The sequence below is a fragment of the Spodoptera frugiperda genome, chromosome 15 (assembly GCF_023101765.2).
Source record: "Spodoptera frugiperda isolate SF20-4 chromosome 15, AGI-APGP_CSIRO_Sfru_2.0, whole genome shotgun sequence".
Taxonomy (NCBI): Eukaryota; Metazoa; Arthropoda; class Insecta; order Lepidoptera; family Noctuidae; genus Spodoptera; species Spodoptera frugiperda.
The window spans coordinates 10,585,304-10,600,350 of NC_064226.1; the positions used below are offsets into that span (position 1 = coordinate 10,585,304).

General features: G+C 33.5%; 2 protein-coding genes across 4 annotated transcripts in view; one reads left to right on the plus strand and one right to left on the minus strand.

The window, feature by feature from the left end:
* The window catches only part of LOC118272137 (WD repeat and HMG-box DNA-binding protein 1), a 36,624-nt gene extending 22,859 nt beyond the window's left edge, over positions 1-13,765 (plus strand). The window contains exons 1-17 of one of the 3 annotated variants that reach the window (XM_035588490.2): positions 215-233; positions 6,038-6,181; positions 6,263-6,506; positions 6,600-6,846; positions 7,104-7,219; positions 7,428-7,596; positions 9,347-9,472; positions 9,815-10,028; positions 10,107-10,289; positions 10,447-10,609; positions 11,058-11,184; positions 11,324-11,532; positions 11,774-11,872; positions 11,962-12,084; positions 12,270-12,593; positions 12,761-12,904; positions 13,426-13,765. In XM_035588490.2, the coding sequence (XP_035444383.1) occupies positions 6,105-6,181; positions 6,263-6,506; positions 6,600-6,846; positions 7,104-7,219; positions 7,428-7,596; positions 9,347-9,472; positions 9,815-10,028; positions 10,107-10,289; positions 10,447-10,609; positions 11,058-11,184; positions 11,324-11,532; positions 11,774-11,872; positions 11,962-12,084; positions 12,270-12,593; positions 12,761-12,904; positions 13,426-13,695 (2,835 nt within the window). In that variant the 5' untranslated portion in view covers positions 215-233; positions 6,038-6,104 and the 3' untranslated portion in view covers positions 13,696-13,765. Of the gene's footprint in view, positions 1-214; positions 234-5,969; positions 6,182-6,262; positions 6,507-6,599; positions 6,847-7,103; positions 7,220-7,427; positions 7,597-9,346; positions 9,473-9,814; positions 10,029-10,106; positions 10,290-10,446; positions 10,610-11,057; positions 11,185-11,323; positions 11,533-11,773; positions 11,873-11,961; positions 12,085-12,269; positions 12,594-12,760; positions 12,905-13,425 lie in introns of those variants that run through there. The other 2 variants (XM_035588497.2, XM_050698557.1) reach the window with 2 other exon arrangements.
* Positions 424-5,564, minus strand: LOC118272150 (cystathionine gamma-lyase). The gene is made up of 8 exons (XM_035588504.2): positions 5,363-5,564; positions 4,765-4,917; positions 4,439-4,635; positions 4,130-4,220; positions 3,459-3,726; positions 2,561-2,713; positions 1,475-1,649; positions 424-1,390 (listed from the first exon to the last, which is right to left on the minus strand). The coding sequence occupies exons 2-8, from the start codon at positions 4,915-4,917 to the stop codon at positions 1,243-1,245; spliced, it is 1,185 nt and encodes a 394-aa protein (XP_035444397.1). The 5' UTR covers positions 5,363-5,564; the 3' UTR covers positions 424-1,242.
* Positions 13,766-15,047: the final 1,282 nt, after the last annotated feature.

Genomic DNA, 15,047 nt, shown 5'->3' on the forward strand with positions numbered 1-15,047 from the left:
ATCCTGAAGGCTGCAAAAACTTGTTGCAAATTATGACAAGTTTAAAATAACGAAATATCAAATATAACGGTTATTGCTAAAAAACGGATTTAGTGACCTTACCCCTTAGTAAGAAAACTGATGTTCGGGAATGTATATCGTGTTGTATTAATATAAAAATCACCAATCAAGTGTATTAATATCTACTTGTGTTTTTTCTTTTATAGGATAAACAGCATGACAACAGTAGGTAGGTACGTATAATACCTATTTTACCATTTCATACGTTTCATGTAGTGTATTATGGTTATAGAATATGACAATAATAATCTGATCATACATTATCTTATCAAATCATTAACTATCCTTTAAAAGGTTAAATGTGTTACTGATCGTTTTGTAGATGTTGGTCACTATCATATAAGAACATTCAAATTAAAAACGTTATCGCTTTGATTTTTTATTGTCTGTCATATCAATGCATAAAAATATTACCAAAATAATCAGAACTGAAAATTCTTCAAATAAATATCGGTATTTTAATAAATAAAAAATTAAATATAAGACAATTTCAATAATATTGTGTTCCTATCATATCATATCAGAAAATAAAATAAAATTGAAACATTCAAAATAGCACTTTCAAAAACTAATCACAATGAGGTAGGGAATAGTAAGTTCAGTAAAATACTGTCGCGACAATATTTCCACGAAGTGTAAACAAATGCACACAATTAACCTTTCTATTGATATGTTAAGTTCAACCAGTAAACCCTATTGTGTGTTTGTCAAATAAGATTTATGCATGAAAGTATGTGAAGATTTAATGATTGAATAACATTATGATAATTCACATGTCGAAGCTTAACAAGACTTAAATCTATAACAAAATTGTTAACCCATAAGTTATGAGATACAAAATATCACTGTGAATATGCTAGTTATTGAGAATGTCGTATACAAACAAAAGTAAATAATTAACAAAACAAGAAGTTTCATTTATGGACATCTATGAGACTTAATTACTTATACCTAAAACATAATTTATTGTAAAATGTACCTATCATATAAATACACAATGAAATATAAATTAATATTCAATAAACACATTAACGTAAAAATTAAAATGATATATTTTTGTGTAGGTACTGCACTATCAAACCTGCGTCTCATAGACGCCCTGTCTAACAATAGTAAAATACTAATTTATATAACAATATAAACGAATAAGAGATTGTCTGTGTTTGTTTAAAACTGGCTAATTCATTCGAATGCTGCTTTGAACGCACTGTCCAAATCTGCTAAGAGGTCTTCAACATCCTCTAAACCAACAGAGAGCCTTATCAGTGCATGCGTGATGCCAAGTTCCTCACGCTGCTTCTCGGGAACCGATGCATGTGTCATCACCGAACTAAAAGACAAATAACAACTAGTTAGATCTTTACTCAACGCTTAAAAACGCTTAAATTATAACTATTAATTTTATGTAACTTACGGTAATTCCGCAAGACTTTCATATCCTCCCAAACTCTCTGCCAAGGTGAATACTTTCAACGAACTTAAAAACTTCCTTGATTCTTTTAGATCACCTGAATGTTTAAAACTGAAAACTCCTGAATGGCCACTCGTTTGTTTTTTTGTGATATTGTAACTTTTATGTGACGGCATGCCTGAAACCAAAAAATATATTTGTTAACAATTTTATCGAATGCTATATTATTTATTTATACATAGATTAAGGATAATTGGACGTACTTATGCAACAAGGAACCAATCCACACCATTGTCAAAATCAAGATAAGGACACAGAAAGTTTCAAAAATAACTCTTCTATCGACCCTGTAAAGATCAAAATGATCTGACAACTTTGACAGAACAAAACAATTCTATGACAAAGATACCAACCAACAATTTGGTAATTAACCGCAATTATTCAATAAACTAACAAGATCCATATCCCATAGTCACCCAACAATCCTGAAAAATTTTGTATACAGTAAAATTTAATGTAATTTTGGATTAAGTTTATTTACAATATTGTACCAAATAGCTTATTCTGTGTATACAAAGCTAATATTGATGAAAATAATTAGTATTTTAAATAATATCTAATCGAAGAAAACTTCGATGGTTCCTTATTGAAAAACTATCTGTGTGTGTGTTGGTTCAATGGTTAAAATGGTTTTATGTTAAAATAATAAATGAATACATTGAAAAAATGGGGTTTTTCATTTTTTATTATAAATTTATACCATGATAATAAATTAACAAAGAACCAACCCACACACAGATAGTTTTTCATAGTTTTTCAATAAGGAACCATCGAAGTTTTCTTTGATTATTATTTAAAATACTAATTATTTTTATCAATATTAGCTTTGTATACATAGTATAAACTATTTGGTACAATATTGTATATAAACTTTATCCAAAATTACATACAATTTTAATATATTCAAAATTTAGACAAAAATTGCTTTTTCTCAAAACTGTCATCGTGTGGGTTGGTTCTGTGTTGCGTAAGTACGTCCAATTATAATACATAAGTCCTGTATAGATAAGGCAATATCGTTCAACGTACCTGGGTGCATTACTTCGATAACCTTTGGATGTGACTCTAACCATTTGGCAACCACAAGTGCAGATTCCTTATGACGTTCCATGCGTAAAGCCAAGGTTTTCAAACTTCTGTTGACTAAGTAACTGTCAAATGGTGATGGAACTATTCCCATTGCTGAAAAGATATTACAAGAAACCATTATTAAAACATATAAGAACAAAATTGTTATAGGTAAAATCGTAAGTTTGGACTTTGCTCCCCAATAAGAGGCTGATTGTTCAATGAGTACAAGCAATTTACATATTATCAATGAGGTCTCAAAATGCGAAACAAGATCTGCATGATAAATTGTTATCGTACACGTCTCTCTGTTGTAGGTATCTTATTCCACGTTGTATTTTCGACTCAGTTTTTTACTAAGAAGAACAAATGCCATATGTTTAACTTTTCAAATAATATAAACTATTTTTAAACCATTGAATGTGATTTAAAAATAGTGCATTTTCAATGGAATTTACTGTGGTGTGAAATAGAAAGACTACGTTACTGTAATTTCATCACTAGTAAAATGAGTCATGTTAAGCTATACCGGTACGTAAACCGCAAGTCATTGTATACAACTATAATAATAATTGAACTGATAACGTTTCTCTACGTCATCGCCTAATACACAACTATTTCTATGCTATGATTGATGAATATTTCCTCATGAATAAAACAACAGCGAAGAGGCAAACTCTTAATTATCTTTGAAGATATTATTAATTACCTATGTCGGGTTTTTGTATCGTAACAGCCAAGACTGAATAAAATAGAACATAATTTTTGTCATTTGTTAATTTGGGGCCTTGTACGAGAAATAACGATTTTTTTAAGTTTCTAATTTTTAGATGCAATGGACAAACAAAAAAATACTTACAATTTTGTAAAAATCTAAGTTTTTCGGCTATTACATCATCATTGACAACCGCTGCTCCCATAACTACATCGGAATGACCGTTCATATATTTTGTTAAGGAATATATAACGATATCAACTCCAAAGTCCAAAGGCTTTTGTAGGTAAGGTGTTAGGAATGTGTTGTCTACAACGACAATAATGTCACCGAGACTCTTTGCCGTTTTGACTGCAGCGGCAATATCTACAACTTTCATGTTCGGGTTTGTTGGGGTTTCCAACCAAAGCATCTAAAACAAAATCATGTAGATTAGTATCATCCATTAAGTACGAAAACAGATAACAGATAATAGCCACCATAAAGTGCATAACAACTTAACACGAAATAATAATGCAATAAATGTTATCGTATTAAATTGTACCTATTTACTTTGAATTATAACATTTCTGATAAATATTGATGTGGTTAAATTATTACGAACATAATTTTAAGTCCAAATGTAATAATATTATGACTTTGCGTCATTTTAATCTTAACACGCACCATCAGTTTACGATAATGTTTAGACTTTACAAAAGTAATAAAGATTCGCTCTCGTCAAGATATTAAATACTTAATTATTATCAAAAATGGCTAAGTACATAAAAAAAAATCGTTTGTCCACGTGACAAAAAATTGCATTAATAACTCACCTTAGTATTTTTTTGAATTGCTTTTTCTAAGTTTCCAGGGACGGTAGTGTCTGTAAACGTACAATCGATTCCCATTCTTGAAACCACTTGTCTGTAATTAAGAAAAAATATTAGTTTAGTTAGTCCTATTTTTGTTTTGGAATATGGAAGACGCGAAAATCTCTTTAGGTAATATTGGACGCATATTTTTTTTTATTACTACAAATTATACAGATGTGTGTTTGAAATGACGTAGGTACTTAATAGATACTTTATTTTCATAATATCATCCCTATGGCAAAAAAAATATAAAACAGGATGATACTTTACCTTAGAAGACGATTTGTGCCACCATAGACGTCATCAATTGAAACGATATGATCGCCTTTACTAAGCAGCATCACAACTGTTGACATCGCGCCAAGACCAGAAGCGAAAGTAAAACCGTGTTTTCCACCATCTAATGCCGCAAGGCATTCTTCTAAAGTATTTCTAGTGGGATTTCCTGACCGTCCATACTCAAAACCCTATAAAATAGTGGGAATTATTAAATAAATGAAATTTAAAATTGTACTTCATCAAAAAATGTGAAAAACGAAATTCAAAAGTTCAATAGTAGATTCATGGGTATTTGAAGTATTTAACATTTAACTTACCGTGTGTTCAGCAGGAGCCGGTTGTTTGAAAGTAGTGGACATAACAATAGGTGGTACTACGGCCGCGCTATTCCATTTTTCAGGTTCTTGACCAGTATGTATAGCGATCGTGGCGAACCCAGGCTTTTGTTTTAGAAATCCGTTGTGCGCCATCTAATAAATATTTCAGAAGCAATAAACATTAGACACGTGTATATCAAATACAAAAAATGCTGTTCATTTTATTTATTTATAATTGATAATTAAATTTATTCGTCACAAAATGGATTTATATTTTAAACGAAGCCCATTAAAAATTCAATTCCATTATTAATATTTTTTATTTTATTAAGAAATCATTAATTTTGTAAGTAGTAACAAGCCATTAAATTGATATTAAATTACAACGTTCAAATTACTTAGCAGTAGTTCTAAACCACACGTTAAAACTTATGCCAAAACGATTATAAAAATCTAAAAATAATTCTCCTAAAAATTGCACGCTAAAATTCAAGGTTAATGAGAATGATACAAAAATGTGGCAGGATTTCGTCAGCATGTATTAAACAATTTTTTAGTATTTTTGTATAATATAATTCCAATAAGAATTGTATCTTACCTTAATTTTTAATTTCAATTGCCGCTATATTACTTCTTATCTAACCTTTCTACACACCACCACCGACACTTGATTTACAATTCCGAATGAACTGTCTTGGATGTCAAAACGGCTTTTTAATGTACATTTTATACTACCCGGCACACGACACTGACAGCACCGGCACAATAATATGTATGAATCACATCACATTGGAATCGATCGAATGAAATAGCTTAGGCAGAATACACACGGACACATAATGACTTACAACATGTGTCGAATAATAACCTCTGATTGTTATCTCGTCGTCTTTTTGTAGCAAATTTAATAAAATGTAAATAACGCTGTTTTAGCTTAAAATTAAATGCCAACCCTCTATCCAAACCAGTTATCGTTATTATGATAACGTTAAACAACCGTTATAAAATAAAATAAAAATTAATTCCATTTAGACGAAATATTCACATAATCAATTGTAAATTGTATTATTATTTTAATGGGATAATTTATTTATATTTTAAACAATTATAAGTGTTATAGTAAAAAAGTCAAAAGACTTGATTATTTTGTGCCGGCAGACAGTCTGACAGAATGTTTCGCTTCCCGCCAATTTGTAAAAGTAGCTGTCAAAATAAGATTAAGAATTTACTTTGTAGACACTTCGATTCGAGTTGAAAGTTGTTTTATTTACAGATTACATCTTGGAAATCATTATAAATAGAAGGATAAGGTAGTGGACATCAACTAATATAAATTTACTATGAAAATAGATAGCAAACCACTAAGATATGCTCATGCTGAAGGGCATACCGATGTATGTTATTCTGAAGATGGACAGTAAGTAAACTTATTTTATTTCTGATTGTATGTTCTTCCATGTTAAAAACCAGCTATACATGGTGCAACTGTTTTGTTCAGGCATATAATAACCTGCGGCAATGACGGTGATGTAAGAATATGGGTAGATATCGAAGATGATGATCCAAACTCACATTGCGTTGGAGAAAGTGCACTGGCCGTGTGTTACAAAGACAAAAGGCTTTATGTGGCCACTGATAATCATGCTGTTCAAGCATACACATACCCAGCTTTTGACAAAGATGGAATTGTCACTAGGTTTACAGCACCAGTCACACAGATCAAGTCTTCAAGTAAAATTGAGGTAATAAAGAGGTCTTTCTTCTCATTAGTTTTCTTGTATTATTTTATTAATCCTGTCTGCATTTTAAAGTAATTTTTGTTAATATTGCAATAGGTTTTGGGATGCACATCTGAGAACATGGAAGCAAAACTCTGCAACTTGGAGGGTGGAGCCCCTTTATTTGTCATGACAGAGCATACAGGGCCAGTTCTCAGTATTGCTATTTGTCCCCACATGAAGTTTTCAAGTACCGCTTGTGGAGATGGAAAACTAAGAATATGGGATATTGACACTCAGAAAATTGTTAAAGAGATTTCATGTGTTCCAAAGATAAATACATTTTATGCTGCCAAAGTTTTATGTATGTAACATTCATTTCTTTTTATTTACTTCTTGAACAATAAGCATCATGTGTCATTACTTTGAAAAATAATAAATTTCCTGTATTGTAATTACTAAATGATCATCACTGTCTTTACAGCTTAGTAAAACTGGGAAATTTTGTAATTGTAAAGGAAATAACATATGATGACATCAAACAATGATAGGAAACATGTATACTTATGATGCATGCTATTATAAGTAATAAAAAAGTTGTGAATTTGTTTTAATTTCCAGGCCGTATGGATTTTGAACCAACAGAAGGAAAATATCTGGCATACCCAAACAATAGAGAAATCATATTGTTAGACTGTGAAACTTGGAGCCAAAGGATGACATTTACACATAATTTAGCAAGTATCTTATTTTTTTTGTTGTTCTCACTTAAAACACTAGGTTTTGGATAATCATAATTTTAACTCTCTGTACTCTAATTATTTTATAATAATTTACATAAGCTTCAAACTACTGTTCAAACTTTACAGTACTACACTAAGGTCTAGTGTGTGTTTAGTGGTGATGACAAATGTAATAGTAATTTTTACTGTTTTTTCTTTTTAGATAAAATGTGCAATATCTCAATGTGTATTTTCCCCGTGCGGGCAATATCTTGCTGGGAGCACAGTTGCAGGACAGGTTGCAGTGTGGGAGATTGGTTCTGGAGCATGTATTGATATCACCACACATCCAACATCACACAATGTTTCAGCTATGGCATGGAACCCTAAGGGTAAGCCATCATTATTCACTGTATATTTCAGCTTTTTTATTATAATACACAATTGTATGTTGATATCTAAAATAGGTATTTAGTATCCAAATCTATATATTAATACGTAATGCAAAAACTTTCGACCCCTTTTTACGAAAATTGCGCGGACGTAGGAGCATAAAATTTGGTACACTTATAGTACATAATATATGTGTAGGAGAAGTCCAGAACGCTAATATTTTTCAAAAATAATGCTTATTAAGTACATTAAATCAATAAATAAAACATTACACACACTACCATGCATAGTATCGTATTTGACAAAACGTCAAAAATGACAGACATTGCGATGATATTCTCACGTCTCATATGAAAAGAGGTTTCTCATTGAAGGAGGTTTGGTTATTCATGATGCGCCGCAATATATTATTTGAATTTTACAAAACGAATAGCAATTCGTTAAATAAAAATTATGCTTGAACGTATGTTAGTGGTATTGTAAATTAAATCGTATATGGTCGAATTTCGGCAAACTAGGCGACCACTAGTTATTTTAAATTTTCATATACAACCTTCTATACCATACCACATATACTACACATGCACAATTGCACACACACACTACACTTTTTTATTCTTATTATTTATTTACTGGAAATTAATAATTTTCAAATCAAAATACTGGAAACCTGCAATTTATGGATATGAACATACAGCTACATCTAAAAAAACAATACACAACATTTATTTTGCAATGACCTGAATAAAGGATGAATGAACCTAGTGTTTACCTAGTGTGGTGTAGGCATTATATTGCTCATTAGGGTCATAATTATAGTGAACCTAAGCAAAGGTACACCTGTAGACTGAACATGTTCTTATAAAATGGCAAGATGTGTATGTTGTCTTTGAGAAATAAATTATTTTTTATTATAAAGCCTTAACATTTTAAGTAAATCGATTCGATTTGTCGAAAACATGATGGATTGATAAAGAAATGTAGAAAAAAAACCAAATACCTACATAAAGTTATAATGCCAACCAAATATGGCCTTAATTTAACTTTTATAATTACCTGTTCTGGGTTTTATGTATATCTGAATCATTTCTGTTACGAGAAATCAGATGGTTAAAAGATGGTTAATCTCTTCTTGTAAATATAACTAAATTCAGGAGAACAGAAATGAATAACAATTATGTCGTACTTATATATCATCGAACTACGAATACACTGCATACTAAAATACGAATATACAGTTAAACCGAGCACACTTAGATCTTAGATTTTATTTCACATCAATCTTCAAACTGTACTTTCACAGTTTGACGCATTAAATGGATAACTGCGAATATGAATTAATCAATTCACTGTCCATTATTTACACTTCAATTAAGGTGACAAAACCGTTATTCAGACCAATGGCATTCGCTCCTACTTGCATACGTCGAGTCGATCACTATACTTACGTAATAGATGTGTGAAATAATTATAGACTAGGTATAATAGTAAGGACTAGGTTTAAGTTTATTAATCAAAGTACCTACCTATGCCACGATGTATATCTATGCGTTACATAACCATCTATTAACTCGTTCTTCTGACTGTATAGGAGTAGACGCAGTTTAACTGCCAGTCTCGATCTTAATTCCCAGGCCATGCAAAGTGGGCTTAATGAGCTTTTCATTTTGCGAAATGCCTGCGAAGGAAGGAAACGTCTCATAATGTATATGTATGACGCCTCTGTTATCATGACTGTAAACATTGCAGGCAATGGCGTACTGGCATACGTTGATGTCATGGGTCAGTTGGGTATGTTAGTCAACTGCTACGGAAAGGACAGCAGTGCCGCCGCAGACAATACTGATGATGTCGAGATGATTGAGAGGGCGGATGGTAAGGATAAACACAGAATATTAATTATATTCTTAATCATGTGCATGTATACTCCAGGTCAAGGTACTGAGTCTTCGGTCGTTGTAATTAATGTAACTTTTCCTGTTTTTAACCTTCAGTTTTTCATCATTTGGTTTCCTAGTTATGCCTGCTACCTATGTATGAATAGTTGCATGTACTGTCTTTGGGAAAGTTACTATAAACAAGTACTCTACTATTACTATTTTCCTGAATTGTGGTCAGTTTTACCTTACTTATGTCTTGAAGTTTCCCAGTATGAGGAAACATATAGATAATATGTATAATATTCTCAGCCAAATAACAACACTGAATTTCCTACAGACAATGACGACATCGTAGATGACTTAATAGAGAATTATGAGAGTGACGATGACAATGCAATATCTCTGCAAAAGATTAAGAATGAAACAATGGGGCTTGTGGAGCAAGATGAGTCTAGGCCAGCCTCACGACGTAATGCTACTCCAGTGCCATCTACAGTACCACTACAACCACCGTTTCAACCCTCGTCCACTCCAACTCATTTGGAACATAGGTAATTTTTTACTTGTTTATCTTACGTTTTATTTTCACCCTTTAGGACATAAGTTTTCAATATGTTCCGTATTTGTAGGTACATGTGTTGGAACGATATCGGCATAGTTCGCTGCCACACTGCCGAGAATGGAGAGTCGACAATAGACGTAGAGTTTCACGACACGAACTTGCACCATGGCATACACTTGAATAACTACCTGAACCATACAATGGCGAGTTTGTCTTCTACCGTGGTAGCTTTAGCCTGTGAAACTCCGAGGTGAGTACCTTTAAAGATAATTTTCTATAAATACTTTAGGAATTAGTTTGTCTTACGCACGTCGAAAGTTTCTTGATCTTTTCCAGATGTACATTTTGTAAGTTATGCATAGCTTAATCATAAGTACCTCAACATAATTTGTTTTTGTGTGTGGCAGTAAGTTGGTGTGTATATCGCTGGTGGGCAGTAGCAAGGAGTGGAGTGTGAGCATGGCCGACACGGAGGAGGTGCTGTGCGTGGCGGCCGGCGCGCAGGTCGTGGCCTGCGCCACCACCGCGCGACTGCTGAGGCTCTACACGCCCATGGGCACACAGAGACAGGTGCGGCTACTTCGCCCATACATCACTAAAATAGACATACCAAAAATCTATGTTCAAATAGTAAAAAGTCATTTCATAGTAAACATAAATTGTGTCGTATCATCTTTTTGCCTGACCCGGAAACCGGATCCTAGATTGCACACTGAACTGTCATGGTTACGACTTCATTGACTTGGTTTTGTCAATGTTATCTAGATTGCATTGATGACGAAGAAAACGCTTATCATTGTAACGATACTTTTGTTTCGTACCCTCAGTGACGTAGATGCTATTTATACCGTGCATTCTACATAATACTTGATGCAACTTGGAGTTGATAAATACAGATAAATTATTCGTGCGGGATAGATAATCTACACACACCTACTTTACTGAGAATTTAAAAGGAAGAGTCATCTATGGCGATTTTTTTCTATATCTTATATTAAAACACGAACTCGATCATCAGGTGATATCACTGGCTGGCCCAGTGGTTTGTCTGGGAGCATTCAACACGGCAGTACTGGCCGTATACCACAGCACAGACCCTGGACCCTCAGACCAGCATCTGGCCATGGATATCGTCGCCTTGAATGGTAAGTCAAGGTCAATTTTCAATATTTCTCTTCGATATATTATTGTATTAACGCTTACAATCCAGGATATTTTTCCCGTTTATTTAAACATCACAGGAGTGGCAAGCCTATCTGTAAACCAGAAATATCTCTATTTCAGGTCGCCAAGTCCGAAGCAAAACAGTACCTGTGCCGCTGACACCAGGTTCTAAACTCGCGTGGCTTGGTACCAGCGACGTTGGATCACCTTGTGCGTACGACAACACAGGAATGTTGCGAATGTATGACGTCAGTAGTGGCGTGTGGATGCCTCTATGCGATACCAACACACATTCTAGAGGAGCTTCTGACTCCTGGTTCATTGTTTCAGTGAGTAATGTTAATTATTGTTTTGACATTTTGAGGACTTTAACCCCATCTACTATCAGTTATTAAAAACATTTTTATTTTCACAAGCAACCTAACATTGGCCCTCAATATAGCAGAAGCAATCATGTTTTGATTGAACTTATGAACTTGTTTTTTTTTAGTAGCCTATACTTACCTACTGTTCTTCTTGTAACCCGTGTACTTTGGGGTCCATAAGAACTTAATATTTTTGCTTTAACAGGTAAGTGAAGCGACACAAAAAGTCCGTGCAATACTTTGTAGAGGTGCGTCATTCCCAGCTACTGCGCCCAAACCTATTATTGCAGAATTAGCCATTCAGGTATGTACCTAAATGAATACGAAAAAACTAAACATGTTTTATTTTAATGAAACAAATTATCAGTTTCTAAAATATTTTCTATATTTTAGATACCTCTCTGTGAAATGGATACGGAAAAGAGTCAATACGAAGAACAGCTAGTGCGATGGGCACATACAACTGCAGATGTTGACGTAAAAACTGCACGAGAGACTGCACTAAAATTGTTTGCAGTAAGTAACTATTCAACGATAATATAATTAATGCACCAAAAGTACGTAAAACACGTGTGCTTCCCAATGTCAAAACATGTTTACGCAATTTACATCAATATATTCAATGTAATATAACATTATGTGACGATGAAGTGCAAGTAAACAGAAACTACATGTTATACATATTTGTTAAACATTTCCAGCTTGCGTGTCGCAGCGAGATCGAGCAACGCGCATTAGAACTGATGGAGTTGTTGAAAGATGACCGATTACTGCCTTTAGCGGCCAAGTATGCCTCGCGGCTTGGCAGAGTGCACTTGGCGGACAAGTTAGGGAACCTGGCAGAAACTTGGGAGAAGGAGGCCGACAAACTGAATGTTGCCCAAACGTCGCACTTCCAGGAGTTGGACACGCAAGAGACTTATGACGTCACAAATACGGAAACACAGGATTTGAACGCCAGTTTGATTATACCGCAGAAAGTTAAAGAGAAGAAGGTTGATGCTGATACTTCACTAAGACCAGTTGTAAGTATTCAATTTTTATAATAATCTAAACCTTTTGCTGTTTATTATTATAGCCAAATATATTTAAGTTTATTGTATTAATTGATATCTAGTTCTTAACAAACAAGCGTCTATTTTTCTTGGTTTATTGAAGTTAGTATATTCATATACTTTTTTTTACTTTTCAGCCTATAAAATCGTCGCCCGGTAGAGCGCGAAATATTTTCAAAAAGAAGTCTACAAACTCTAGTGCAGCGCAAAGTCCTCTAAGTCTAACTGAAAGGACTCTAGTAGAAGTTCATAAACCTACTGAAAATTCTGAAAACAATGACGTAAGTATTACAAGTAAAACTGTTGCATTGTAGAGACTTGATTATGCTAGATGATAATGATTATACTATATTGTTATGCTAATCGCATGTGATTATTTAAGGACATTCAAAAACATGTTTATAAAGTGGATTTTGTCATTGTAGAAAAGTACCTATGTAGTTTGAAAAATAACTTGATGACTGATTGGCTTATTAGTCCGATTACATTTATCATTTAATACAGCATGTTTAGTTTAGTCCTATAATCATATCATCTACGATATTACGATACTGACTGCTTCGAATCAGTTTTAAAAATTATTTATTATAAATTTGCAGGCTAGACTATTATTTACTGAACATCCTGTATATTCAATCAGCTTTGCAAGTGTGTACATATTAATAATTTGGAAATAAACAGCAGGACTTGATAATATTAAACATTGTTTGTATTACCAATGTCATATTCGTGAAAGTTGTCGAGCTAATAAGAGATAATTTCGTCATACTTTGTGGTATTAACTCAGCTATTACCTCTACAGCCCTCAACACCACTGGAAGGTGAAACATTCGTAGACTGGTTCACAAGAAACAAATCTATTCTGGAAAGACAAAACCCAGAATTAGGTCCATCCGAGTTAACACGACACGGCATCAAAATGTTCAAGACTATCCAGGGTAAAGCTACCAATAATACGGAGAATGGACCAAAGAGGAAATTAGATGAAGATAGCAACGGTACGGAAAGTGTCGTCACCAACACTCCCAAACAATCAAAACTCAGTGCATTCGCGTTTCAAAAGAAATCATAGTTTTGTAAGCAGTTTTAATCATGTAACATAAGTATTTTATAATTTTAGGAATAAAGGTCTTATTTATGAAGCACTTGATTTTATTAGTTGTTCGGTAATACTATCATCCTTAACCAAGGTCTTAACTTATTACGCATTAACCAAAGAAGGTATCAGTGAGGGTAGTCCAACAGTTAAATGACGTCATTTTATAGTTTTTCGAATGGATTAGTTATACTTTTGTACTCTTGTTCTACAAAAGCTGAATATTAGAGTTGGATAGGAGCTTAGCAACATATTATAGTTCTCATTAAAGCATATAACTAGATCGTTGCTATGCACGTGCGTTTTGCAACAGGTCAGAGGCGACTGTCCTCGTAATAGCGTGGCGCTTAATTTAGTGCTATATTAAGTCGCGACATCACACAACTGATTACGGTTCGCCGTATCTATGATATAAACAAACCTCGAAATGTCAATATTTTCGAATATTATCAATAACAACTTTATTCATTTGTTTATGTTAGATAGTAATGGGTCAGCCGCTAGGTATATGTGTGCAAAGATAAGCCAACATTACTATATATTAAGTAATAATAAAATTAATTGCATGCACATTTACGTTCCCACGAGACCCTTTTGGTCAAAACATCTATTTGCTACGCAAATAAGTATGACAATAGATAAATGAATTACGTACAAACATAATAATATTGTCTTGGGCAGGTTACTGGCTCGTTTATAAGCATAAGGGTGCTTTTCCTCCAGAGATGTGCTATGTAGCTATGCTACGAAGATGTAATACTATGTGACCGTTTCCACTGATACTAAGCTGTGTAGCTGTGTGAGTAAGATGTGCTATGAAGATGCGCCGCCCCAAAGTCACTATGCGAGGAAGATGCGCAGCTCGAGTATGTAATGTATCGATAGTACGGAAGCCTTCCATAGCACGCATCTTTCCATATAAAAACAGCTTAGATGAGTCCGTTTCCACCAGTGCCAAGCTATGTGTACCAATGAACATTGATTGGTGGAAGCCAAACGCATCCACGGCAACGTAACATAGCACATCTCTGGTGGAAAAAAACACCTTCTAATAAAATCATAACTGCTCTATAGGTAATTAGTCACTTGTACCTATAGCTACTTTTCCATAGAAAATAAATAAGGAACACCATTCCTGCATTTCCTTTCTCATAACATCTATATTGTATCAATTTATAACTATTAGTTTCCGCAAAACATGGAAATAACAAATAGTAATGTACATAACATGATAAAAGTCTTACTTCCTTGTAATAACGACTAATTAGTTCAAATACTTTTTCCCTCCTTTTAAATGATAATTTATGACATAAGCATTCCTTGTATGG

What these genes read in the sequence shown, in the direction of transcription:
- LOC118272150 (XM_035588504.2), bottom strand. Translation starts at nt 4,917, where the DNA reads ATGGCGCACAACGGATTTCTAAAACAAAAGCCTGGGTTCGCCACGATC. An exon ending in CGGCTCCTGCTGAACACACG is followed by an intron (nt 4,636 to 4,764) that starts GTAAGTTAAATG and finishes ACTATTTTATAG; the next exon opens with GGTTTTGAGTATGGACGGTC. An exon ending in CAATTCAAAAAAATACTAAG is followed by an intron (nt 3,727 to 4,129) that starts GTGAGTTATTAA and finishes ATTTTGTTTTAG; the next exon opens with ATGCTTTGGTTGGAAACCCC.